General features: G+C 54.0%; 1 protein-coding gene across 4 annotated transcripts in view; it reads left to right on the forward strand.

The window, feature by feature from the left end:
* The window catches only part of ZC3H18 (zinc finger CCCH-type containing 18), a 59575-nt gene that overhangs the window by 5031 nt on the left and 26926 nt on the right, over nt 1-27618 (forward strand). For 3 of the 4 annotated variants that reach the window (XM_042968180.1, XM_042968179.1, XM_042968178.1), the window contains 6 exons: nt 2211-2770; nt 13129-13213; nt 13900-13971; nt 24552-24700; nt 25023-25115; nt 25842-25999. In XM_042968180.1, coding sequence (XP_042824114.1) covers nt 2225-2770; nt 13129-13213; nt 13900-13971; nt 24552-24700; nt 25023-25115; nt 25842-25999 — 1103 coding nt within the window. In that variant the 5' untranslated portion in view covers nt 2211-2224. The remainder of the gene's footprint in view (nt 1-2210; nt 2771-13128; nt 13214-13899; nt 13972-24551; nt 24701-25022; nt 25116-25841; nt 26000-27618) is intronic. The other variant, XM_042968181.1, reaches the window with a different exon arrangement.

The raw sequence follows: 27618 nt of genomic DNA on the forward strand, positions 1-27618 counted from the left end.
GCTCTCAGGCACCTCGCTTATCTCACGGGGGGCAGTAGGCGTGCTGTCTGGGGCAGGGGGGCCTACTTGATATTCAGCAGGGTCCACCATTTGAGGACTGACTTTTAAAAAATTCTCCCCAATAGTCCCCAGTCCTACCTCTGGATAGTACAGTTAGGAAGACCGAAAAGTGAATCATGCTCAAAACTGTGGCTATGAATGGATGATCAGGTTTGTAAATTTCTATTACCAGCGGTCATTTGGTTGATTTATAAAGTGGCAAATTTTAGGTGATTTGTCCTAACGTGTGCTCAATTATAATAATTTCCATTAACTGCAAAAACAGTGTTTCTATCAATTAGGGCACCAGCTCTTGGTATGCATCTTTAAACACAGGTTCTCCTTTCAAAAGTATAAATTTGAAAGATACGTGTTTAATTTTTAGTTACATAAATGCATAAGATAATTTTATATATCTTATTTTTGAGAGAGAGCGCACTAGAGCACGAGCGGAGGAGGGGCCGAGAGAGTGGGGGACAGAGGATCCAAAGCAGGCTCTGTGCTGACAGCCAGCAGGCTGATGCAGGGGCTCAAACCCGTGAACCGTGAGATCACGACCTGAGCCAAAGTCAGACACTTAACTGACTGAGCCACACAGGCGCCCCAATAGTTTTCTGTATGTATTGAAGTATGCAGTCATATGTGTGTGCTTCCAGTACCAAATACCAAGTAGCATGATTGTGACATACATCATCTTAAATAATAACTTTGAAGACTCAGGTGAACGTTGAGCCCTTCGCCATTCCTGCTGTTGCAACAGTGACTCACTCCAGGTTGCGCTGGTGAGTGGTGCTGGTTTCCTGCACATATACTCCGGTCCCACTGTGTGCAGTCTCCAAAATGGAACAGGGACGCCTGAGGGCTCAGTCGGTTGAGCATCCGACTTCGGCTCAGGTCATGATCTCACGGTCTGTGGGTTCGAGCCCCGCGTCGGGCTCTGGAGCTCGGAGCTGGAGCCTGCTTCGGATTCTGTGTCTCCCTCTCTCTCTCTGCCCCTCCCCTGCTCATGCTCTGTCTCTCTCAAAAATAAACAAACAATAAAAACATTTTTTTAAGGAAGAAATGAAACAGTATACTGTCTATGGACATCAAGGTTGGAAAACCAAAAAATATACACTTTATTATTAAATCCAGATTGGTAAAAATAAAAGTGAGATCTTCTGAAATGACAGTCTTTTTACACGTGAAACTACTCAAACATGTAAGATTTTCTGCAAGAGTCCTTTTCCGTGATATACCTGTGTTAGGGTGGTGATTCTCCACTTTGCTGTGAGGAAATCACAGGGTGCATGAGTGAGTGCCACCTTCGGGGCGTCTGGTGGTGGCTCCAACATACAGGTCTCTGAGTAGGCCCCGGGTCTGCATTTTTTTTTTAATTTTTTTTTTTTTTTAATTTATTCATTTTTGAGAGTGAGAGAGACAGAGCGTGAGCAGGGGAGGGGCAGAGAGAGAGAGAGAGGGAAACACAGAATCCGAAGCAGGCTCCAGGCTCCGAGCTGTCAGCACAGAGCCCGACGTGGGGCTCGAACTCACAGACCGTGAGCTCATGACCTGAGCTGAAGCTGGACGCTCAACCGACAGCCACCCAGGCGCCCCCAGGTCTGCATTTTTAAAGCTTGTCCTGAGTGATCCTTTGGGACAGTCAGGGCCGTGCTTACAGAAGCACGTTCGGGAACAGGAGCTAGCCCATGACCTGGGGACTCCCAAGGCCGGCCAAGGTTTCTGCTTCAGACCCTTGAGGGGTGCCTTCGGTTCTGCTGTCTCGTTCAGTCGTGCAACTTTTCTTGAATTTCAGTTCTTACTCTAAGAATTGAAAAAGCTGTCCCTTGCAACAGCTGTCTTACTACTTTGTTTACCGGGTTGCACTTGTGACAAGAACACCAGGTCTCTGCCAGATCGCCGCAGATGTGAGGCGCTCACCTCCCAGCTTAGTACATGCAGCCTGGTGGAGACCCCGTGGGTGGTGCTGGCCTCCCGGCCTCCCTGCCGGCGCAGCCAGCAGCAGTGGTCTGTGATCGGGGGCCTGGGGTCTGGAGGAGCCAAGTGCTGGGCCAAGTGCGGGTCCCGGGCCCTCCTGCCGGTCAGGACCGAGTGTGGGCCCGGGAAAACCAGGGCAGATTTGCTTTCTGTTTTGCTAAGTGCTGTGCACCTGCGTTCTTTTTCTTTTGCAGAATTGTGGGTACCGATGGATGTGGCCGAGAGCCCTGAACGGGACCCTCGCTCTCCAGAGGACGAAGAGGAGGAACAGCAGAGGCTCTCGGATGATGACATTCTGAGGGAGAGCGGGTCTGATCAGGACTTCGGCGGAGCTGGGGGGAGGGGTTCCGATCTGGAGGATGAAGACCACGCCGCCCCGGGACTGAGCCAGGAGGAGGAGGAGAGTCACTCTGACGAGGAGGACCAGGACCCAAGCAGAGGCCCCGCGAGCCCCCCTCGCGGGGAGGAAGAGCGCGCGAGCGACCTGAGGGACGAGGCCTCGTCCGTCACCAGGGACCTGGACGAGCATGAGTTAGACTACGACGAGGAGGTCCCCGAGGAGCCGGCCCCTGCCGGGCAGGAGGACGAGGCTGAGAAGGCTGGCGCTGAGGATGACGAGGAGAAGGGGGACGGGGCTCCTGGGGATGAGGGGGCCGCGGGTGCTCACTGCCTGGAAGACAAGGAGCCCCTGGAGACCTCCAAGGAGAAGAGCAAGGAGGACGATGACGGGGAGCTGGACGACGGGGAGCTGGATGTGAGTGGCCGGGCTGGCGGGGCTGGCGGGCGGAGGGAGGAGGCGGGGTGCGGGGAAGTCATGACCACTCTGGGAGCCGTCACCGTGGTAACCCGGGAATGCCAGACCCGAAGAGGACCAGGCTAGGCCCAGAGAGCTTGGGCCTGCCGGTCAGCAGCTGGCACAAGTCCTGTGGACGCCACCCCCCCGCCACCGTCTGCTGCTTTGGTGGGAGGGCAGACAGACGCCCGGCCCCGATTGTTTCCTTGAGTTCTAGGTTTGTGTGACAAGACGTCGTTTCTCTCTCTGCTATCTTTAAATAATATTTGAGTTCACATTCAACTAAAACCATTGTGGATTTTCAGTTCCTGTTAGGTTCTTGAGACTGGTGGGCTCCAGAAGCTTCCTTCCAGTTTTGTCTGTTCTTTCAGGCCTTTTTATCTTTGCCCCCCAGCCCATCCTCTGAGGGTCCCGGCTGGAAGTGTCCCTGAAGGGGCCCTTAGGAATGGATAACAGGTGCATCCGAACACGCCAGCTTTTGATCAAGCCGTCACACTTGGTTAGAATTTATTTAAATAATTTGACTTTCAGGTTATGGGGAAGGTATTGCTGACATATTATCTCAGACACGGATAGGCTGGGTTTTCATGATGCATAATCCTGCTGAAAGGACTTAAATCGTGATCTATCTCTCTAAGTTTTTTCTTTAAGTTCCAGTTGGTGAACATGCAGCATGGTGTTAGTTTCAGTGTTCAATACAGTCATCCAGCATTTCCCTACATCACCCGGTGCTCGGCACGCCACGCGCCTCCTTGATCCCCACTGCCCGTTTCCCCCATCTCCAGCCCCCCTCCCCCCGGGAACCATCAGCACCCCCGTCCCTTTGCTCTTTTGTTTTGTTTCCTAAATTCCACATACGAGCGAGATCATATGGTGTTTGTCTTTCTCTGACTTATCTCAGCATAATACACTCTAGTTCCATCCACATTGTTGCAAATGGCAAGGTTTCACTCTTTGGTGGCTGAATGGTATTCCGTCGTGTATTACACCCCATCTCCTTTATCCATTCATCAGTCGATGGGCACTAGAGCTGCCTACACAGTTTATCGTAAATATGCCGCGATAAACATGGGGTGCACGTACCCCTTTGAATGAGTGTTTTCGTATTTTGAGGGTAGGTACTTAGTAGTGGGATTACTGGGCTGTAGGGGAGTTAGACCTGGTTTTAACTGTTTGAGGAAACTGCACGCCGTTCTCCAGAGCAGCTGCACCAGTTTACGTTCCCAGCATCTGAGCAAGAGGGTTCCCATTTAGCCACATCCTCGCCCACACCTGTTGTTTCTTGTGTTGTTGATGTTAGCCATCCTGACAGGTGTGAGGTGGTATCTCAGTGTGGTTTTGATTTGTATTTCCTTGACGTGAGTGATGTTGAGCATCTTTTCATGTGTCTGTGAGCCACCTGGATGTCTTCTTTGGAGAAGTGTCTGTTCGTGTCTTCTGCCCATTTCTTCAATGGATTATTTTCTTGGTGTTGAGTTTTTTAAGTTGTTTTGTTTTATTTGTGTTTTGAGAGAGAGAGAGAGAGTGTGTGCGCGTGCCAGCAAGGGAGAATCCCAGGCGGGCACCATGCCTGGTGCGGAGCCCATCTCTGTGACCGTGAGATCACGACCTGAGCCAAAACCAAGAGGTGGGCGCTCAACCGACTGAGCCACCCAGGCGCCCCATAAATTTTATTTATTTAAGGAATCTGCACACCCCATGTGGGGCTTGAGCTCACGGCCCTGAGATCAAGAGTCACACGCCCTCTTCCTACTAGGACAGACATCCCTGTAAGTTCTTTATAGATTTTGGATACCAGCCCTTTATCCAATACGTCATTTGCAGATGTCTTTTCCCATTGCGTAGGGTGCCTTTTAGTTTTGTTGATTGTTCTCTTCGGTGTGCAGAAGCTTTTTATTTTGATGTCGTCCCAATAGTTTATTTTTGCTTTTGTTTCCCTTAGAAGACACATGTAGAAAAATGGTCCTATGGCCAATGTCGCAGAAATTGCTGCCTGTGCTGTCTTCTAGGGTTTCTGTGGGTTCAGGTCTCACATTTAGGTCTTTCATCTGTTTTGAGTTTGTTTGGTCTGTGGTGTAAGAAAGTGGCCCTGTTTCCCTTTGCATGTCACTGTCCAGTTTTCCCATCACCATTTGTTGAAGAGACTGTCTTTTTCCCACAGCATGTTCTTGTGTCTTTTGTAATCATGATCTTTAAAAAGTTGAGTTTTGGGGAGAAAGAGCCTGAAGTCCTACCGAGTAATGCTTTTACTCAAAGGAGTCGAGAGAGGCACAGAGCACATTGAAATAACAGGGGGGGGGGGGGAGGTACCCCAGGGGAGGCGACGCTGCTTGTCTGGGAGTCATTACAGGGGAAGGTGTGTGGGATCTGTCAGAAACGTTCTGGGTTGGAGGAGGGAAAAGGTTGCTGCTTAAATACCTAACCTAGTCCGCAGTAAGCACCACACCTCCTTAGGTGCCCATTCTGTCTTCACCTGTGCCGGTAGGCCGTGGTCGTGCCTGGTTTTAAACATTGCTTATCTAAGGCTCGTAAGAACAGAACTTGGTGGGGACGCGACGTATGTGGTTACAAGCTCCGAATTTTAGCTCATTTCTTGCAGCTCTGCTAATAACCTTGGCTTTACTTAAAGGGTATTGTCAGGGTATGGTTATGCAGGCGTCCTTGGGTTTCCCAGCCATGCTGCCTTTCCGGTTTTGGAAGACGTACCTCTGCCACAGGCCCGTCCAAGGGAAGAGAGGTCTTGACCCTGAGTTAATCCATTTGGGTGAAATTTTAGGCAGAAGATGAAATTCTTGGCCGAGGCGCCTGTGGGCGTGGTTGTCAGTGTTGCAGAGCGAAAAGCCCCGTCTTTGTTCTGTCCTGAGAAGATGACGAGGGAGGGGCTGATTACCAGGCGTGGCCCGGGGGTCCTTGGCGGCCCATTCCCCACTCAGAGAGGGCCAGTTGCGAGTTCTTCCTGCCTCAACTGTTGAACGAGTCTTAGGGGGAGGTTCAGCTCCTTTCCTACCTTTCCATGATCATATGGGCCAAGTGTCTCCCTGCGGGTCCCGGACGGCCGTGGTGTCATCGCACCAGTGGGCTTGCCGGCTGCACTTAGATGTGGTGGTGCGGGACCTTGGGTTGAACCGAGGCAGCCCTGGAAAATGCCCGTCGTCTGGAGGTTGGCTGGTTGCCCTAGAAAAAGCACGTGGAATAAAAGCCCAATTTGGCTTTCTTGCCCCTGGAGATCCTGAGGTTGGCCGGCTGGCTGGCTTGCCCTCCACACACCCTCCCACGAGGGGCCCCAGCCTAGGTGGAAACGGTGCGGCTGAGGAGACCGGGCGATGGCTTTGTTCGGCCACGCGGAAGCCGTCTCCTTCCCACACCACGGATGGTGCCTCTGGGTCACCGCGCCGCGGGGACGTGACGGGGCAGAGCAGGACTCGTGCCCCGCTTGGAGACAGACCTCCGCAAGCGGAGGGCAGGCCCAGTGAATGGTGACAGGAGCACACGTGGCCTCTTCGAGCACCTCTGCTGGGTTCCTGCCCTTGTCCGTGTCCGGCTGCGCCCCGCCCTGTAACTGGCAGCTTAGGTGTCGCTTCCTCTCCGTGGGCTCTGCCTCCTCCCCCGACCGTTATCCCTGGCTGAGGACTTTGTTGTATTTGCACAGTCTGAATTTACGGGGTCATTCCCCCTCCCCCGCCTCCGGAAATACACGTCCCCTGAGTCCAGAAGCTGCCTGGCCGGCTCGTCTGTGTCTCGCCAGAACTGGCCTGTTGTGGGCAGCCCCTAACTGCCTTCTGAGCAGAGAGGTGAAACCCCCGTTACTTTGGGGTACGTGCCATTGAAATGTATAGTGGCAGCGGGCAGAAGGAAGGTCTGCTCCGGAGAGCCATTCGCACGGGGCGGCTCCTGTACTGGGTGTCGGTGACCAGCCCTGCCTGAGCCCAGTTGGTAGGACCCGGTGTGGACGAGCGTCGGCCTGTCTGGGAGCAGCTGCTCCTGGCCTCCTCCTCCTGCTCGTGTCTTGGTCCCAGCCCTCCGTCACTCCCCGCTGGATCCCCGCTGCAGCGTTGTCCCTACCGAGATGCCGCACTGGCGTTCCTGTGCCGTGTCCCCTCCCTCTCCCAGGCCCGGGTCTCTGATGGAGGGGGAAACAGCCTGCCTTCGCTGGTCCTTTGGCTTGGTCCCCTTTAGTCAACCCTTGCAAAGTCGCCTCTGGCCTCACGGAAAGCATCCATCCCAGAGGGGTGTTTTTTTCCCATTGCTTACAAGCCCTCTCATATCACAAGTGAACCACCTGGATGTTTTGTGAGCGGGAGATGCGTGGTTTGGCTTCTACCTCGAGAATCTGCATTCGCCGTCACCCCTAAGGGTCCCCGTACCCTGCAGGCTCCCTGTCCAGAGGCCCCTCCCGCACACCTGCCACCTCCTCCCTGCAGCCCTCCTGGCCTTGAGTTGCCAGAACAGCTGAGTGGGAGAGTCTACAAGCCAAGTGCTTTCTCGTCTTCGTGATGCCTCGTCCTGCCTTTTCTCCTCTCTTAGATGTCCAGTCACTGGGACTCGTGACTTGATATGCGGAGGAGTAAGCCCTTAAACTTCTTTTGCCTAAACCACACAATTTGTGCCCAAGATCTTGAATTACCTTTGTATGTGTTTGGTGTGCTCCCAAAATACCTTTCAGATGCAGATATGTTTCTGGAAATGCTGCTTTGCTCCTGTGGGAGGGGTGGGATTTTGCACACGGGCACCCTGGCTTGTTTGTGGAGTGGAGGCTGAGGGTCCCCGATGGCCAGTCCCTGGGGAGCCTTATTTCGTATTGAATCAGCAGTCTCTCACTTGCTCTGGAAGCCACACTTAACCCCGGCCCTACCTGTGGCTCTGTCTCTGCCTGGGCGTCTCTCGAAAGAGGGGGTGGAGCCCGCAGAAATGGACCCCTCTGTGTGAGGTTCCTCCCTCCTGCACCTGCCGAGTCTGGCCGTGGCCATTCCTTCCATCAGGGTTCGAGGAGCACTCAGATTTGTGGGTCTTCGATTTGCCTTTCCCGGCAAGTCCTCCCCTCTCGGGTGTGTCCGTCCTTCCTTCTGCTCATGTATTTGGTTCTGGGTTTGTATCTTACCTGCCATTTGGTTAATAGAATTTGGTGTCATCCATGTGGAAAAGGGTGGGCTGTGTGTTTTGTTCCAAACCTGCTTTTGTCGATCGCTCTCACGCTGGCAGTGTGGCCCTTCAGACCGCGGGACAGCAGCCACGTCCCGTCCCCAGTGGACAGTCCACGGCGCTCCTCTCGGGCCCCCACACGTACAAAAATCCTTGGAAGTGTTTTCTTGGCAGGTGGTATTTTATATTTTCTCCCGTTTAAATCTACCTGTTCCTTTTATATCTAGATACATAGTATCTCCTACGAAAGGTCTCCCTCTGGTGGCTCAGGATTTTCACTCTGCAGGGGCCCCGCTCTCCTCTGCTGCGTGGCTTCGCGGAAGCCCAGGAAGCAGCTGCCTGCCCCTCATTTGAGGAGAGTCCACACCAGATCAGGCACATAGAGAGTGCAGGCCCCAGTCCTTACCCTGAGCCGGGGAGTCCAGGAGCTCTGAGAGTGGACAGGTTTCCTTGCTCATCTGGTGGCAGACCTTGCCCGACATGATGCGAGGCTGTTTGTGATCCTGTGTTTACCCCTCGTGTGGCTGGTCGTGCACCCCCCCCCCCCAGAAGGATGACCGCATCCGTTCCGGGGTGCTGTTCTGACCCCTGCTATATCGCCTTCTAAAACCAAAACGCTTCTGAATTCCTAGACCACATCTGGCCCCAGGGGTGTTGGGTAAGGGGTCATAGACCAGGATTGTCACCCCCATCTTACAGATGCAGCACCTCTGGCACGGTGTCCGTGCCCGCCCTCCCCCACCCCATGGTGCCGTCACATGGTGCCCACTCACCTGCCTTAGTGCAGGGGCCGCTGTGGCGGAAGTGGCTTCTTGTGTAGATAATATGCAGGCGTTGGTTTGTTGTTCTGTTTTGTTTTTATTAAAGCAAGATAAAGACCTGCACGGAGATGTCAAACTATGCTACCGTTGTCTACACACATGGTCAGGGGTTTTTCTGATGTTTATTCTTTTTCTTAGATGAAAGTCTTTTTTTTTAGTTTTTTTAATGTTTATTTTTGAGAGAGAGACAGAGTACAAGCGGGGGAGGGGCAGAGAGAGAAGGAGACACAGAATCCAAAGCAGGCTCCGGGCTCCCAGCTGTCAGCACAGAGCCCGACGTGGGGCTCGGGCTCATGAACCAGAGATCATGACCTGCACCGAAGTCGCATACTTACCCCCTGAGCCCCCCAGGCGGCCCGTACATGGTCCTATTTGGCATATCGCCTCCGAGGTAGTTTTCCGCTAAAATCATGACCACTCTTGAGCGCTCACTGCTCAGGTTTTCTGTGAGGCACCACACGGAGCACCGTGAGCGCAGCGCCTGGCACGGAGCAGCCTGTTCTGTGGAGGACAGACAGTCCGGCTCGAGTGGGGCCTGTGTCCGTGGTCACACTGCCGGGATTCAAGTCCAGTCTCCCCCCGCAGTCCTATTTTGTAACGCCGGTAAAGTGCAGTGTGCCCTGTGTGTGTGTGTTGCCCTGAGTGGGCACTGGTAAGGAAACACGAGCAGCCTGGTGTCCCTCAGTTCTGAAAACTCCAGAGAACCTGGCCCACCCCCTGAGTTCCACGTGGGGCTGTTAGTCTGTCCCGGGTGGGGGTCGCCGAGAGCCTCACGGGTGGTGTCCCAGGTGTGCACCCAGCAGGTTGTTTCTGGCCGGACCCCTAGGGCCTCTCCTTGTCCTCTGCTCTCCGCTGTGTCAGCTTGTGGCCCTGTGACCAGGAGGTCTGAAAGACACACGTGATGTGACAGCCGCAGACGACTGAGTGGTGTGGATGTGGCTGTAGAGACGTCGTTCTTGACCTGTGTTTGCATGAGACTGCACAGTTGAAGTCATTTTAATTAACCATCACTTGAAAAGCCATCGTACTAAATAAATGAATGGTTAGTTGAAATTTCAGCTGTTGGGGTGCCTGGGTGGCTCCGTTGGTTGAGCGTCTGGCTCTTGATTTCAGCTCAGGTCATGATCTCACAGTTTGTGAGTTCGGGCCCTACGTCAGGCTCTGTGCTGACAGCTTGGAGCCTGCTTGGGATATTCTCTCTCTCTCTCTCTCTCTCTGCCCCTCGCCCACTCTTTCTCTCTCAAAATAAGTAAACTTAAAAAAGAAAAAAATTCACGGTATTATATCGCTGAGTGGTCTATTCATCGTTCTTGTTTGTTTTATAATTAGAGAAGAGACCATACGTCCAGCACATGACAGGGAAGCCCTCTGTCTCCTTCCTAGTGGGTGTGGGGACTAGAGGGCGGCAGCCAGTAGGTAGATGCTGTCTTGTGTTCTCTGGGTCGACGTTGCGTCGCGTGCGCCTTACGTGTGGTTCGAGCGTTCTTAGCACTGAGCCTTCTTGGCAGCCGCACAGAACACGGCTCACGTGACCGCTCGCCAGTCTTAAGATGGGCGGGCCGGTCTCCTCCCTGCTCTGGCAAGTATCGAAAGTAGCAGCTTTGCAGAAATACCTCTTTAAATCTGATCCAGTGCGCTTACTGGGAGCCCTGACCCATGCAGGGCCACCTCCTGGGCTCCTCAGCTCAACCCCTGGGCCTTGATTTCCAAGTAAAGCAGGAGGACTTGAATGGGGTGTAACCTTTCAGAAGAGTTTTGTTTTCCTAATGAGAAAGAAGAATCTGCCCTCGATTTGAGCAAATAGCACCTGAGGTGTTAGTCTAGCAGCCATCGGCGTGAGAGCAGTTGTAAAGAGAAGGTACCCGGGGCACCAGGGGGCTCAGTCGTTGAGCATCTGACTTGATTTCCACTCAGGTGGTGATCTCGAGGTTCGTGCTTCGTGGGATCAAGCCCCGCGTTGGGCTCCGTGCTGACCGTGTGGAGCCCGCTTGGGATACCCTTTCTTTCTCCCCTTCTCTGCCCCGCCTCCTCAAAAATAAATGGGGAATTATCTTAAAAAAAAAAAAAAAGATTCTAGAGGACCAGAGGAGAGAGGTGTTCCGTCATGCCCCAGGAAGCAAACACATCTCTGAGACCTAGGAAATCTTCCTGCGGTTGGACGTGGGGAGGTGGTGCTTAACGGGTATGGACTTCCACTTAGAATGTGAATATGTTCTGGAGATCTAAAAAAAATTCTTGAATAAATTATTTAACCTTTTATTTATCTATTTTTTAAACGTTTATTTTTGAGAGAGAGAGACAGAGAAAGGTCGCAAGCAGGGGAGGGGCAGAGAGAGGGAGACACAGAATCGGAAGCAGGCTCCAGGCTCCGAGCTGTCAGCCCAGAGCCCGACACGGGGCTCCAACTCACGAACTGTGAGATCGTGACCTGAGCCGAAGTCAGCCGCTTAACCGACTGAGCCACCCAGGCACCCCAATTATTTAATCTTTTGAAAGAAAGAAATCATTCTGTTGGCTCTTAAGGGATATAACTTTCAGGCATTTGTTCTTTTCACTATAAAATGCTTTTTTACTTTTATTGTTTTTAACGTTTATTTGTTTTGAGCGAGTAGGGGGGGGGGCAGAGAGAGAGAATCCCAAGCAGGCTCTGCACTGTCAGCACAGAGCCCAACGCAGGGCTTGATCCCATGACCGTGAGATCGCAGCCCGAGCCAACATCAACGGTCAGATGCATAACCCACTGAGCCACCCAGGTGCCCCATAAAATGCTTTTTTAATAAGTAAATATTTCTCAGGCAGAAGTTATACAAATATTTACGCTTTAAAGATAAGCCATCCTAAATCCAGGGTTTGACCTTAGTGTTTTTCATTCAACAAATGTTTGCTGACCATTTGCTATAAGCCCAACACTGTGCTTGGACCAGTGTCACAGTCCTGCCTGGTCTGAACCCCTGTTCAGTCAGGCGGGACCGTGGCGGCCGTGACCCATGCTGTGAGGACCTGTGGTGAAAGGAGCCGGGGTGGGGAGGTCCTGAGGCAGGAAACTAATCCACCCTCTGAAAATGAGGTGAGCCGCGTGTTAGTGGCGGTGGAGAAGGAAGAAGAATGCGGGCTGGCTTCTGAAAGGTCACTGCCAGGAGGGCCCGTGGGGAGTTGGGAGGGAGTGGGGCACCAGTAGGGAAGTGGCTCCCAGACCAGGCGGCACTTTGGATGAGGGGGGAGACGCTTTGGTGATCCCCATACCCTGCCCTGTGTGACCCCTTGGGTTGACTGTCCTAGAGCATCCTGGACAGGGTAGGACGGGCTAGGATGGGCCAGGACAGGGTAGGACGGGCTAGGTCGGTCCCGGACAGGCTAGGACGGGCTAGGACAGGCCAGGACAGGCCAGGACAGGGTAGGACTGGCTAGGTTGGGCCAGGACGGGCCAGGACAGGTTAGGACTGGCTGGGATGCGCCAGGACAGGGTAGAGTGGGCTAAGACAGGCCAGGACAGGTAGGACAGGCTAGGACAGGGTAGGATGGGCCAGGACAGGCAGGACGGGCCCAGCCAGCGTAGGACAGGCTAGGACAGGCCAGGACGGGGGGGGGGGGGGGGGGGGGGGGGCAGTGAGGAGCTCCATCCTGGACCTCCCACCAAAGATGTCAGCAGGGCACCTGCATACCCGCTTTGGGGCTGGGGGTGACCCCTGGGGATGGCGTCTCAACTGAGGGGCACAGGGGAGTGTCTGCAGGTCCGTGGTGACCGAGGCCCTGGGATAGCAGAGGCTGGACAGGGCTCAGAGCAGTAGTCCAGGTCATGGCTGTTCTTTGGAATTCCTGGGGGTGAAACCCACCCAGGCTTTGGTGTTTGTAAAGCTCCCACATTACACCAATGCTTGGCAGCCAAGGTAGGAGCTCTGGCCTGAGAAGGCAAGGTTCTGGGTCTGAGCCTGACCTCCCTCCTCCCCACCCCTAGACTCTTAAATTAGAGGACGTTGGTTTTGAGTTTTAAGAACAAAATATTTTGGCTTATAAGTACCATTTAAATGCACAGAATTCTAAAAGTGTGAAGTGTAACGGTTTTCTGCCCAGCATTGCTGCCGGAGGGAAAACAGAGAAGCCTTCTTTGTACTGAGCATTACGTACTTCACGGAGCGTTTTTACTTGGTGTTTTGTGTCACGCCTCGACCTTGTAGACGAGCTCTGGCGTATCCCCATCGAGGTTTGGAAAACTGACCCGAATTGCCAAGTGGCCAAGACACCAGTCTCGTGAAAATACCCTTTCTGGTCTGGGGAAGCCGTGCCTGTTGGTGGACGCCCTCCACCTCCCCTCTCTCGTTAAGGTGACTGCCTTTTAAGTCCCGTTGTCCTCTGTTTCAGGATGACGATCTGGAGGAGGGCGAAGTAAAGGACCCCAGTGACAGGAAGGTGAGGCCGCGTCCCACCTGCCGATTCTTCATGAAAGGTAATTGTCTGTGGGGCCTTGTGTGGTCTTGGCTTTTCCTGGGACTGTGGTGGTGGCTCAGCCCTGCCCAGTGCCCGGAAGCCTGTGCAGGGCTGTTCTTGGGGCCAGACCGTGACCGTGGCAGGGTGGCACCGTCCTTTGCTGGTCCTTGCCTCCTTTGACTGACTTGGAGGGGCCAGCCTGGCCGTTTCCACTTTGTGGCTCCAGGCCCTCCCTCCGTGACAGCAGAGCTGTGACCATGCCGTTTATGAGTAGTCCTTGTCCTAAGGCAGACGCCCCGGGCACCCGGGGCCCTACCTCTGTACGGAAAGTTGCTGCTTGTTTGCTAAACGTATCCAAGTACATCCTTCATTTGGAATGGATTTCCAAATAGCAAAGAGATAGCCTCTGAGTGCAGCAAGGTCGCTCCCTCCCGGAAGGTGAGTGGTGCAAGCCACGTGGCTGTGACAGGTCACAGACTAACACCATGGGTGACCTGGAACGGCCGCGAGAACCCCAGTCCGTAAGGGTCTCGCGGCCACGCGGCGGTAGTTTGGGCCTATTCCTTGTAACTCCGCCTTCTCCTCGGACAGGTAGGAAGGTGTCTGTCTTCGTCTTAGCCTCGCTGGCCCTGGGCGCCCTGCTCACTGGCCCGGCCCGCGCGTCTGCTCTGAATTTCACAAGAGCTTCCTGTACTTCTTTTCCAGATGTTGGGACAGCGTTGTCCACTCCTCTTCCACCAATATCACATTCCATACCACTCAGAGGCCAGGTTAAAGGTACAGAGTATACGGTCTTCCCTCTCTGCTCCGGAGGCCAGACTTCTTTCTCCTGGATCCAGAATGCTGATGTGCAGCCAGAAGGAAGGGGGAGGCTCTGAGGGGCAGAGAGCGGTTGTGGATCCCAGTTCTTAGTGGCGCTCGATGAGGCTCCCGGGACCTTTGCGGATCGCGGGGGGCAGCGGTGGGGGGTGGGACAGGAGGGGCACGGTGGAGTCCCATCTTGCCGAGAGGACAGGCTCTGCACTTGACTGGTCCTCGGAGGACCCTCTGCCTAGACCCCCCAGGGTGACGTGACGCAGAGGGTGCTTGGGGCCCGGGTCGGCTCACTCCTTGGGGTGTGGGCTCCTAGCCTGTGCCGTTTACCTGCACAGTTTTGTTTTGTTTAAGTTTCTTGATTTTGAGAGAGAGAGAGAGAGAGAGAGAGAGAGCAGGTCGGGGAGGGGCAGAGCGAGGGGCAGAGAGAGAAGCCCAAGCAGTCTCTGAACTGTCAGCACGGAGCCCAGCATGGCACCCGGGGCTCAGACTCACGAACCGCGAGATTATGACCTGAGCCGAAGTCGAGTCAGACGTTTAACCGACTGAGCCCCCCAGGCGCCCCACGTGCGTGCTGCTTCTGCCAAGTGGAGATACTTGGACTCGTGAGTTAGACATGCCCGTGATGGGTCCTTTGCACAGCACGTGCTCTGTCCTCAGGAGGGTGGCTGGCGGTTGTCTCGTGGACAGCATAGTCACCCTAAGGACACAGATGAGTGTGTGGTATGTTTTAGAAAGTAAATTCTTAACAGTTCTTTACAAGCTTTAGTATTTGAAATATCAATATTTCAGAAAATTTTGAGCAGAAGACCTCTTTTCCATAATTACGTGGGAGTAAATGGTGTCAGCCCGCCGAAACTCCTCACGGGGAGATGCACTTACGCACATACGTAGATGCGAACGCAGTCATTTCCGGTTGGCACCGCTGTGGAATCGTTCAGAAGCCTGGCCGGCCCGTCGGGACTAGCTGCGGGCTTCCACGTCAGGAGGCGGCACCGTCCGTCCGCGCCGCGGACGCTCCGGTCCAGGTGCTCCCGGGGGTCACAGCCCTGAGGTCGTTTCCGGAGTTTAGCGACAGAAGCACGCAGACCGACGGAGTGGGTCCCGTGTTGGGACCGCGGATGAGCATCCTCGGAGGTACCTCGTGGCACGCACAGGGCACCGTCTCCGCAGATGACTCCAGGGCCACATGTCAGTGGGAGGGAGGTCCCTCCAGAATGCTCAGCTTGGGTTTCAGAGCCCAAGGCCAGCGGCAGGGCTCTCTGCAGAGAAATCTGAGGCTAGTGGCACCCGGCCTTCTCGGCAACTTGGCTGGGCAGAGTCAGTAACTTGTCTCAGCCTCGGTTTTTGAGTATACATTTACCTTCCCCCTGGATTGTTGAGTGACTCTGCGGAGAAATGGGATACAGCGTAGGAAGAAACGGTTGATTCTTTGGGCGTGCCAAAACACATCTCTCGCTTTTTTTTGAGCAAGTTTTTGGGTAAAAATGTTTTTGCTTACCTGCAATTTTATAAGCTTGGTGTTCCATTGAGACAAATCGTGTAAGTTCCCTTCAGGAGCAGGAGAAGTCACTTTAAAAATAAAACAGCGTTTGTCGCTTTTGACGAAGATGGGGAGAAAGGGGACCTTCACACCCTGCTGGTGGGGACGTGACCTGGGGCACCTGCTGGAAGACAGTCTGGCGCCTCCTGAGGACACGAGCGTGTAGGACCATCCGTGACCCCGTCGATTCTGCTTCTAGATCTCCACCCGAGAGAGATGAAAACGTACGTCCACCCAAAAACTTGTGCGCGAATGGTCGTAATGGCAGTGTTCGAAACGGCCCACGAGCGCACACAGCGCCCGTGTCCGTCAGCTCATAAATGGTCAGACAGCGTGGTCCGTCTGACGGTGGAATAGTACTCGGCCACAGGAAGAGTGGAGTAGTGGGACCAACGGCACGGATGAACCGTGAGGACGTCATGCCGAACGAGAGATGCCAGACACGAAAGGCCTCGTGTGCAAACTGTCCAGGATAATCCACGGAGGCGGGAACTGGATTAGCCGTTGTCTACACTGAGGAGCCTGGAGGGAGGGGGAGTGGCTACGGGCAGTGGGGGTGATGGCTAATGAGCGCAGGGTTTCCTTCTAGGATGATGGTTGGACAACCTTGCACGTATGTGCTGAAACCCGCGAAATTGTTCGCTTTAGATTGGGACATTACACGGCATGCAAGTTATATCTTAATGTGAGGTTTCTTCCTGAAAAGTTTGTTAGTTATAGTTCTCTTAAAAGATACCCCGGATTAATCATTCATTGCCCAAATGGGTACATAGATACCTGTGACCATTGGCAAGAAGACACAGGAATATAGGTTGAAACATCTTTAAGCACCAGTACTTTGTTTACGATAGGTTTCTACCTCTGGTGTGTTTGTGTTAAGTCATCGAGATGGGAAGCTCCCCCTACAGTGATGGAAATAACATTTTCTTGAAACCATGTCCTACGTTGGGTTTCTGACTGGGCCAGCGATCAATAGCGCCCAGCCCATTCTGTGGGACAGACCTCCGGGTCTCTGCTCCTTCCTGTTCTTTCTCCCTCTCCCTTTCTTCCCTGCCCCCCTCCCCCCGCCCCCCACAATTTGAGAAAATGCACCTCATGTGAAATTTATCATTGTAGCTATTTATTTTTATTTTTATTTTTATTCTTCTTTTTATTCTTATTTTTATTTTTATTTTTTTTTTTGAGACAAAGCATGAGCAGGGGAGGGGCAGAGAGGGGGGAGGCACAGAATCTGAAGCGGGCTCCAGGCTGTGAGCTGTCAGCACGGAGCCCGATGCGGAGCTCGAACTCACAGAGTATGAGATCACGACCTGAGCTGAAGTCGGATGCTCAACCGACTGAACCACCCAGACGCCCCTGTAGCTATTTAAACTTTTTAAGTTTTTTTTTTTTGAGAGAGACAGAGACAGAGCCTGAGTGGGGGAGGGGCAGAGAGAGGGAGACACGGCATCGGAAGCAGGCCCCAGGCTCCAAGCTGTCAGCACAGAGCCCGATACGGGGCTCGAACTCATGAACCGTGAGATCATGACCTGAGGCGAAGTCGGACGCTCAGCCGACAGAGCCCCCCAGGTGCCCCCCCATCGTAACTCTTTTTAAGTGTAGGGTTCTGTGGTGTCGAGTACATTCACGTCGGGGCCATCGCCACCATCATCTCTGAAATTCTTCATCTTGTACGAGGGAAGCTCTGTAGCCATTAAACGATAACCTCCCATTCCTCCCTCCCCCAGCCCTGGCGACCACCCGCCTGCCGTCTGTGAACGCGACTCCTCCCGGTGCCCCACATCAGTAGAACGGTGCGATAGTTGTCTTTATGTGACTGTCTCACCTCACGTGGCAGCGTCCTCGAGGCCCCCCTGTGTTTTAGCGCGTGTCAGACTCCCCTTTCTTCCCGCGGTTCGTCCTCCGCTGCGCGTGCACCTACTCGTCCGACAGCGGACCGGGGATCTTTCACCGTCCGGCTGCTGTGAACGATGCAGATGTTTCTTCGAGACCCCGCTCGGAGATTCTGGGGGTGTGTACGGCAGGCTTGCTGGGTCGTGCGGTGGCTTTACTTTCCGTTCCTTGAGGCGCCTCCCCGCTGTGTTTCGGGGCAGCCCCGCCACGTTGTGCCCCCGGCAGCCACGTCCTCCTCCCCTACGCTTGGTGTTTTCTGACTTTTTGAGAGAGAGAGAATCCCAGTGGGTGTGCTTCTGATTTCCATTCCCACGGTCCCGGGTGACGTGAGCATCTCTTCGTGTGCTTATTGGCCGTTCAAGGAGGATCCCCTCCTGGGAGAGGTGTCCGTTGCCCACTTTGGAATCTCTGCATTCTCCTTTATGTTTAAATTTTTTTTTTTTTTAACGTTAGTTATTCTTGAGAGAGTGAGACAGAGCATGAGCCGGGGAGGGGCAGAGAGAGAGGGAGACAGCGAATCCGAAGCAGGCTCCAGGCTCCCAGCTGTCGGCACAGAGCCCGACGTGGGGCTCGAAGCCACGGACTGCGAGATCGTGACCCGGGCCGAAGTCGGACGCCCCACCGACCGAGCCACCCAGGCGCCCCTCTCCGTTCTGTTTAAAGCAGCAGCAGGTCTTAAACTGCGGCCTGCGAACCCCTAGCATTTCTTCAGACTCTCTTCCAGGTCAAAACGACTTTTGTGATGCTGAGATTACGAGCAGGCAGGTGCCGGCCCCGTGGACTCGGAGTGACAATAGCCATTTCATTTAATGGTGTCTGTGATAGAGCAGTGAGAATTCTTTTACGCTCAAGTACAGGTCTTTAAAAAACAAAAGAAAAAAAACACCTTAATTTCCGTGCCAGAAAATTTGCCTGTTCTAAGCATGCAATTCAGTGATTTTTTTTTTTTTTTAATTTACCAAGTTGTGTGGCTGTCACACAGTCCAGTCCGGGAACGTCTCCATCACCCCGGAAGACCCGCGGCCCGCAGCGCCGGTCTTTCGCACATTCGGCGAGACGATCTGGGAAGTACTCACGGAGCCCCTCTGCCGCAGTGAGGCGCGGACGTCATCCCCAGGGAGGGCGCGCGAGGTTCGCGCCGTGGGCTGGGCCAGCCGGCGTCCCCGCGGGGACCGGCCACGGTGGCCCGGAAATGAGCAGAGCCTGCCGCTCCCCGGACAGCGGCTGACAGACAGCGGCTGGCGACGTCCGTCGCTAATGATGAGGTTTGGGCTCCCGGGCTCTCGAGCGGAGATCAGAGTTTGGGAGAGCCCGAACCTCCAGCCGCGGCGTTTAGCGACCGTCGCGTGATGTCACCGACTCCCGTCTGGGCAGAAGGTCCGCTCACGGGTCGAGATAGACCGGTGGGCGCGAGCAGAACAGTTGGAGGTGCTCGGCGAGAGGGTGACGGACCCCCGCACGGCGGCTGGCGGCGAGAAGCCTTCGCCGGACCGGGTCGGTGTAGTGTCGAGGGCGCGAGGGTCTCTTCGAAGCCTGCTGAGTCCCCTCCCTCATCCGGCTGCATCGCCCCCCGGGGCTGCGTTTTCTTCGCCTGCTCCAGCCGCAGCGACACCGCATGGCAGGGTGAACGCAGAAGCCGACGGGGGACAGGCTGCCTTCCGTTTAATGGCAGGATTCAAGCGGTCTGCGAAAAGGAGGGTGCCTGAGAGGCTCCGTCGGTCAGGCTTCCGACTCTCGATTTTGGCTCCCGTTGGGATCTCACGGCTCAGAGTCGGCGCCCCGAGTCGGACTGTATGCTGACGGCATGAAGCCTGTTGGGGATCCTCTGTCTCCCTTCCCTCCACCCCTCTTCCGTCCCTTCCTCCCTCCCTTCCCCTGTCTCTCTCTCTCTCTCTCTCTCTCTCTCTCTCTCTCAAAATAAACAAACATAAAAAAGAGGTTTGCAGAAAGAAAAATAACGCTCATAGCAGTGTTTTTGAAATAGAGTTGTTTTTTTTTTAACTTTTTTAAATTTATTTTTAAGACAGAGACAGAGCATGAGCAGGGGAGGGGCAGAGAGAGGGGGAGACACAGAATCTGAAGCAGGCTCCAAGCTCTGAGCTGTCAGCACAGAGCCTGACGCGGGGCTCAAACTCCCAGAGTATGAGATCATGACCTGAGCTGAAGTCGGACGCTCAACCGACTGAGCCACCCAGGCGCCCCAGAGTTATTTTTTATAACGCATCTCTGTGAACGTATTGTTAACATAGGTGACACTTGCCATATATTAGGTTTTTACATTTTTTTCAGTTTTAATTTCTATAGTAAATGCCAATGGATGAAACCCATCTGTGACTCTCTGAGGCCCTAAGATCCGTAAGTCCAAGAACCACTGGTTTCAAATCTACGTTATTTAAGAAGCAGCAGCCCAGAGAGTAGGTCAGTTACTTCAGTTACCGGAAGGAAAGCATTCCTCAGGAGAGCCAAAATATCCCAGAATACCGCTGGAGGTGACCGGGTGTGTGTGAAATAAGAGGGGAAAGTCCTCCCGAGTTCTTTGTGTTCTGTCATTAAAAGCTTGCACGCAATGGTTTGTTGGACTCCATGCCCGTTAGAATACACGTTTGTAGGCCTTGGGTTTGTCCTTCATGATATTAGATGTTTACATATTTTGTCCTCCTTTCAGTGGTAATTTTTAAAAACTTTTTGTTTAATGTGTATTCTTGAGAGAGAGGGAGCGCAAGCAGGGGAGGGGCAGAGAGAGGGGAAGACACAAACCCGAAGCAGGCTCCAGGCTCCGAGCTGTCAGCACAGAGCCCGACGTGGGGCTCGAACCCGCGAACTGCGAGATCATGACCTGAGCCGAAGTTGGACTCTCAACTGACCGAGCCACCCAGGCACCCCTTTCAGTGGCATTTTTTTAAAACCATGAAGCGCTTTAAACTTCTCTGTCCTTGTGATCCTTGTGTTTATTTTCTATTCTGAGTTATTCAGGCTAACAGGAAATGGGACCAGTGACTAAGGCCGCTGTCTTACTCAGAAATAACAAAGTAGCAGGACACTTTGCAGATACAGTGAGTGCGGCCTCTAGAAATGATACCAGCACTGCCTTGTACTGACACCGGTCAGACTGACAGTCAGAAATTGAAAAATCTGCTTGTGTTTCTGGGCCCACCACACATACACGCTCACACGTGTGCCCACAGACACGATGCTGTCTTCGGACGTTTCACACTGCGGGAGAAGTGGATTCCTCCTTGGTCAGGTGTGTGGTTGTGGCCAGCAGGGCCCTGGCCTGGGAGACGTGCCTCTGGTTTCCTCTCGTCTCGGGGTTTAGTTTCTTTGATTTCTGCAGATTTGTGTCTGTTTCGCCGATCGTGGGTTTGGTGGGATTGAACACGCAGGTTCCTTCTTTGTAGCTCTGTTATTCGGGGGAAAAAAAAGCAAGGCTCAACACCAAGTGTATAAATGACCAGGAAAAAGTGGGGACGGCTACACCGTGGATTGATTGGTTGGTTGGTCCTCCCCCAGTAAACTGGTGACTGGCTCTGGTAGGAGGCCCTGGAGGCCTGGAGGTGGCGCTAACTTTCAGAGCGTTTGCATATGTTTTGTGTATACGTTACTTTGATTTCATACATTTGCTTTTCAGTTAAGAACTAAAACGTCGTCTGTGCCTTCAAAGCCCTGTGTAAACCATCATGAAGAAACTCACGCCCTCGTCCTGACGCCGTCACCCGGCTTCCACTTTCCTTGTTTCCTTCTGGCCAGGGTCCTCCCACAATTGTCAGCCCGTGTATTCGTCCAGTCAGAGTCACAGTCCACACGAATTCTGTTTGTGAAGTTTCTTTTAGAAGTAGAAGGCTGTGGGGTTTTAAAACAAGATTTATTCTTCCAGTTTCTAGAGAATATTTTCGCCTAAACAAAATGCTGGGGGTTTTTTTTAAGTTCATTTCTTTATTTTGAGAGAGCACGAGTGGGAGAAGGGTAGAGAGAGAGTCCCAGGCAGGTGCCACGCCACCCGTGCGGAGTCTCTTGCGGGGCTCGCCCCTACAAAATACTTTCTTAAATTACGAAAGCGTTGTATACTGACAGAGTCAGGACAGTAAAAGATAGAAGTCTTTCTACCATCCGACAATTGGGGGTACTTCGTTCCAGGCTTTCTTCTACACAAAAATTCACTCTTAAAAAGGCTAGTGAGTGGTTGGCTCCGTCGGTGGAGCGTGCGACTCTTGATCTTGGGGTTTTGCGTTCGAGTCCCATGTTGGGTGTAGAGGCGACTTGAAGATAGAATCTTAGAGTACAAAGGCCAGCGGGAGCACACAGCTTCTGCCGCCCTCTTCCGTGGGTGTGCCGACCCACACCACCCTCCGTGGGCACCCGTCCCGGTGGTGCGGGTAGGCCTCCCCTGTCTCCGCCCGGAGCAGCCTTCTCTTCGCCTCTGGTGGCCGGCAAGGGTCTCCGCCCGCCCCGGAGCAGAGGGTCCAGGAGGACGGGCCCCTGTCACCTGCCGGAGACCCGGGGGGCCACCCACTGCTGCTCTTGTCCCTCGTGCTCCCGTCTGATGTCTCCTCCCTCTTTTCTCCCCCTGCCTGTGGCCGTAGTGAAAGGTCTGTTTTGTCAGTAGGCTCAGGGGAGACGTTTTTGATTTTCTTTTGGAAATACTTTAAATACAAAAAAAAAGAAAGAAAGAAAGAAAAAAAAAAAAAACCCCAGATTAACAAACCTATTTCTCCACCACCCAGTTACATATTTTAGGTTTAAAAAGTCATAGAAAAGCTGGCACCTATATCGATACTTTTCTGCGCTCGGAAAGTTTCTGCAGGAAAACCCTGTGTTATCCGCTAGTCTAACTACACGGCGGCGAGGAATGCCGTGTGAGTTCTCACAGGCTTAAAAGGCAGAGAACTTGAGAGCATTTGGAATTCTTTATTTAGATACAGGACTACATAGTCTGTTTTCTTTAAACCTCTCTGAGACTCTGGGATTTTGAGCCCCCTGTAGTATGATATTTCCCAAACTCTGACTTCTGTGTGAATTTTAGGGGTGCCTGGGTGGCTGGCTCAGTCGGTTGAGCGTCCGACTTCGGCTCAGGTCACTATCTCACGGTTCGTGAGTTGAAGCCCCATGTCGGGCTGTGTGCTGACAGCTCAGAGCCTGGAGCCTGCTTCCGATCCTGTGTCTCCCCCTTTCTCTGCCCCTAACCCACTCGCATTCTGTCTCTGTCTCTCTCAAAAATAAAAATAAACATTAAAGAAAAATTAAGAATTTTAAATGGGCAGCCCGGGCGGCTCGGCCGGTTAAACGTCTGACTTCGGCTCATGTCATGGTCTCGAGGTTCGTGAGTTCAAGATCCACCTCGGGCTCTGTGCTCTCAGTGCAGAGCCTGCTTCAGACCCTCTGTCCCCCTCTCTCTGCCCCTCCCCCCACTCATGTTTGCTCACACATGCTCGCTCGTCTCTCTCAAAAATATTTTAAAAAACAATTTTAAAAGTCATTTTCACATTTCTAGAGAAGTAATTTTAAGCATACTTTATTTCGCATTTAACTCAGATCAATACGTTAGTTAAGTTTTAATGTAAGTTAAAATATTCATGATGTTTAAAAGGTAAATTTAGCTTTTTTCTGAATATCAAACAACTAGTTCTCTGTAATTTATACGAGGAAAACTGTTTTGTCAACAGAAACATTTAAATGGAGTATCACATTTAGGAGTGAATATACAGGGGGGGCGCCTGGGCGGCTCAGTCAGTTAAGCATCTGATTCTTGAGTTCCGCTCAGGTCATGATCTCACAGTCTGTGGGATCGAGCCCCATGTCCCGCTCTGTGCTGACAGTGTGGAACCCTGCCTGGGATTCTCTCCCTCTCCCTCTCTCTGTCTCTATCTCTCTCTCTCAAAATAAGTAAACATTTTTTAAAAAGTGAATATATATTAAAAGATGGTTTAAATTTTAACTACGTGTTAAACTGTTGAAAACATTTTTAAATCATTTAGATACTGTATGCTATATTTATTTTTGAGCTTGTGTAGATACTACCTGTTCAAAAAATTACATTTTTATTTTATTTTTTTAATTTTTCAACATCCTCTTTATACCCAACATGGGGCTCGAACTCATGACCCTGAGATCAAGAGTTGCATGCTCCACTGACTGAGCCAGCCAGGCGCCCCCCAAAATTAATATTTTAAAAAGTGATTCACTTACTGGTTAAATTGAAACGTCGGCTTCTTGCCTTCTGCTCTGGAAAATCAGGCAGTTTCCTTGAATGATCTTGGTGTTCTGTCACCAAGTAATTCTAAAAGATATTTTTTATAAGCACCCAGATTATTAGGGTTGTCTGTGTGTTTTCTCTTTAATACATTTTTTAAGTCCAGAAATGTCCTGAAATGGTATGTGGGAGGCTTTGGTGGGAGAAACGCAGACGTCCCGAGCTGGTACAGACACCCGGAGACTGACTGGCAGAATTCTGGAAGCATCCTTCGATGCTTCTCCGTGATGGCTGTTTCAGTATGCGTGGTTTTTTGAGTCAGAATAAATCAGGGTCCTCCTTGCATACCTCTGAGCCTTTCTGGGGGTGCAGTGTCGTCCAAGCAGGAAACCCAGGGCCACCTGTGATTGGGAAGCTCTTGGACTTTCTCTATTTTTAGGGGGAAATGAACTACTCACACAGTCACTTAGGAACAGGGGCCACGTTTCCTCCACCGCATAACCTCAGTCCCTTTCGGGAACACTCAGGAAGTGCTGCTCTCAGGAAGCTCCTTAGCCCGGGGCCCGGTCCAGGCCTGCCTGCCAGGAACCACGCGTGTGCGTGCGTGCGTGCGTGCGTGCGTGTGTGTGTGTGTGAAGGTGGAGGCACGGGGTGGGGGGTCTTTGCCGTGCTCGTTTCAGGCATGAAGGGTGAGCCCAGGCAGCCCAACTCTGAGCCCGACCCCGCCACCACCGCTCCCTGACTCCGGGCCCATTCGGACTCGGGTTCGCACAGCCTGTGGGGTGGCGAGGGCGCCCTTGGCACCGCACGGGCCCCCAGTGAAGCTGCCGCTCCTGGAGCCGCTGTGGGCAAAGCGGGCAGGAAGCTGACCTCGTGTGCTCCGATTGGCTCCCCTTTCTGACCTGGCTTTTGTCTCCACAGGGAACTGCACGTGGGGAATGAACTGTAGGTTTATACACCCCGGAGTCAACGACAAGGGCAACTATTCCTTAATCACCAAAGCCGAACCTTTCCCGCCTAATGGTGCCCCACCTCTTGGACCTCACCCGCTGATGCCTGCCAACCCCTGGGTGCGTGAACGCCTCTCTTTCTTTCATTGCTAACGGACGGGACAGCTAAGCTCTCCGAACCTTCTGCTTACAACCCATCGGTACACCTTGTGTAAAAGGCACTTCTGTGACGTCACGGTCACTGGGTCGCCTTCCAGATGCTTCCGTGTCTCTGTGAGGAGGCAACCCTAGGCTCAGGGCAGCAGGTCAGGGGCCACACTGAGGCCTGGAGTGCCAGGAGCGTGCGGCCGATAACCTTCTAGCTGGTGTTCTTGCTCCCGTCTCTTTATAGATTTTGACTTTGGCTTGCTTTCTCAACTTTTCCCTTCTTGTTTCTTAATAGGGTGGGCCCGTAGTTGATGAAATTTTGCCTCCACCCCCTCCAGAGCCCCCCACGGAGAGTGCCTGGGAACGAGGACTCCGGCACGCGAAGGAGGTAACTAGAGGGCCTGAGGAAAATTCTTGAGCACGAGTAGCATTGCTTTGATTCAGAGACAGTGACTGGAAACTCAGTGAAGTCCTTGAAGTGAGGGAGCGGTTTCCTAAGAGTTAAGAGAGCTCCGTCGGTCTGTCCAAGGCCCAGGCGGGCTGTCTTCCCGTGGCTCGGGTGGCGTCACACCGCACCCCAGCTGGTGCTGCGGCCCCCGGCCTCCTGGAGCCGTGGCCCGTGCGTGTGCAGGCCCGTCCCTTCCCGAGACGGCCACTGTGCCTGCCCGCGCCCTCCCTCCAGGCTGTCCCGTGGCCCTGGCCGTCAGGCTTGTGATCTGTCGCCACCAGACCTGCTTTCCAGGCCCTCACTTCACTTTCTCTCCAGTGAGGTGACAGGATAAAACGAAACCATTCCCCTGCCTGGCTCAGCACGGAGCCCGCCCCCCCCCCCCCCCCCCCCCCCCAGCCCTGGAACCGCTTTCTCTCCATGCTTGGGCCCCGTCACGAGCGAGTATCTGGGGCTCCCTGGCTCAGGAGGTGGCCGGCTCTGTTACTCCTTTCCAGAAGGTGAGCCAGCTCCGTGGCACCGCCTGGCGGGCCCGTCCTGCTGGTGCAGAGATGGTGTGCCTGGGCCTGCAGTCCCTCGGCCGCTCCCGCTGCCCTGGCTGGGGCGCTGTGGGGCCGCCTTTCCTGACAGCGACTAGCGTTGACTTCTTCCTTCTTACGATGGTAGGTTTTAAAAAAAGCAACCATTCGAAAAGAACAGGAGCCCGATTTTGAAGAGAAAAGGTTTACGGTGACTATCGGCGAAGACGAACGGGAGTTTGACAAGGAAAATGAAGTTTTCCGGGATTGGAATTACCGCATCACGAGGGATGTCCGAGAGACAGCGTAAGGACCCATCCCTCCTTCCCTTCTGAGGGACAGTGAAGCTGTCCCCAGCCGTGGGAGCCTCGCGCTCTTCCCTCAGGCCTCGGGGTGCCGTGCCTCCCTCTCCCCGTCCTCGGCTCGGAATGGCCTTCCCGAGATCGTGTCAGAAGCTCTGCAGGGACTTTCCTGGGTTTTCTGCGCCGTGAAGGAAATGCCCCGGCTCTGGCAGGGCCGGGTGCCCGGGGAGGGCTCACCTCTGTGTGGCTTCCTCTGAGCTCTGCATTTCTAGAGCTGTGCTCCGAACCCCTGGAGCCCCAGCGGTCTGCCTCTTCCCACCCTCCTCCCGGTCTCCCAACGGCCAGGAAGACCCATGAAATTGTCACCAGAGTCCAGGAACTCGGCAGGTGTGACGCTTTTCGTCGTAAATGGCCTTGTTCCTTCTCCGACACGTCCTGTTACTGGTCTGGTAGAGAAGTGCGTGCGGTTGAAAGGCTTCGGGGCTCTCACAACATCCCCCCGCACCTCTTCCCGGGGGACGGTCGGCTTTGTCGTGCTCCCCTTGGAGGGGCAGACGCAGGCAGCTCTCTCCTGAGCAGCCACCGCAGCGTGGGCTCGGGTCACCGCGATCGGAGCCGGCTCTGGCGCCCAGGCAGCGTCATAGCAGCGCTCCGCTCGGTCACACCTGCCGTGGGAGAGCGTGCTCGCTGGGGTCTGGCCGCGGTGGCGGTGGGCGCAGAGAAGGGGTTCGCGGACGGGGCTTGCCTTTCAGGGTTCCGCCAGCCAGCCTGCTACTCGAAGCTCGAGGCTCGTGTCCCGCATCGTGCACCGTGCCCCCAGCTCTCTGCCTGCAGAAAAGGACAGGGGGAGGCCCTGTGCTCCACGCTTGTGTCAGGGGACAGCTCAGAGTTTGCAGCGTAGAGATTTAAAGCCGTGGTTCGGACTTGTGTGTTTTCTGACTCTGGGTGTGGAGGCCTGTCAGATCCCAGACGGGAGCATGGCAGTCGGGACTCTGTCTGCCAGCTCCCACGGCTCCCTTCGGGTCCTGAGGCCTCACACTTTTCTTGGGGAAAGCGCAGGTGAGGCTCCCGTCCCGCCGGGCTCAAGGGGCAGGCGGACAGTCCCAGGGGCCGGGGTGACCGGCACAGAGGGTGTGCTCTCTGTGAACGCTGCGCGAAGAGGCTCCGAACCTCGACACTCGGCCTCCCGGCCGCTGCTGGAGCGGGGGCCTGGAGCGTGTGCCCGCAGGGGAGCCGGCCGGCGAGTGAGGCCCTGCAGGGTGCACATGGGCCTCGCCCGAACCGGCGCTGTGCCCTGGGCCTGCCCCGCGTGTGGTGCCGGCAGATGCCGCGCTCCCTCTGCAGAGGGTCCGTGGTGCGGGACCTTGCGCCTCTAAAGCCTCTGAGGACGGGCCTCGGAGCCAAGTTTTCACTCACGTTTGGTTTTTCAACGTCACTGCCCTAGAATTAACTGGGGGCTTCTGTGACACCCCTGTGCCGGGCCCCACCGGACCTCATCAGGCAGGGCCTCTGGGAACAGGGCCCCTGCGGCGAGTATGGGTGAGAAGGCACCTCTGCCCTGTCAGTCAGGGTCCGCTAAACACAGGAGACCCCCTGGCTATTTTCATTTCATGTAAAGACTGT

This window comes from Panthera tigris, chromosome E2 (assembly GCF_018350195.1).
Source record: "Panthera tigris isolate Pti1 chromosome E2, P.tigris_Pti1_mat1.1, whole genome shotgun sequence".
NCBI lineage: Eukaryota > Metazoa > Chordata > Mammalia > Carnivora > Felidae > Panthera > Panthera tigris.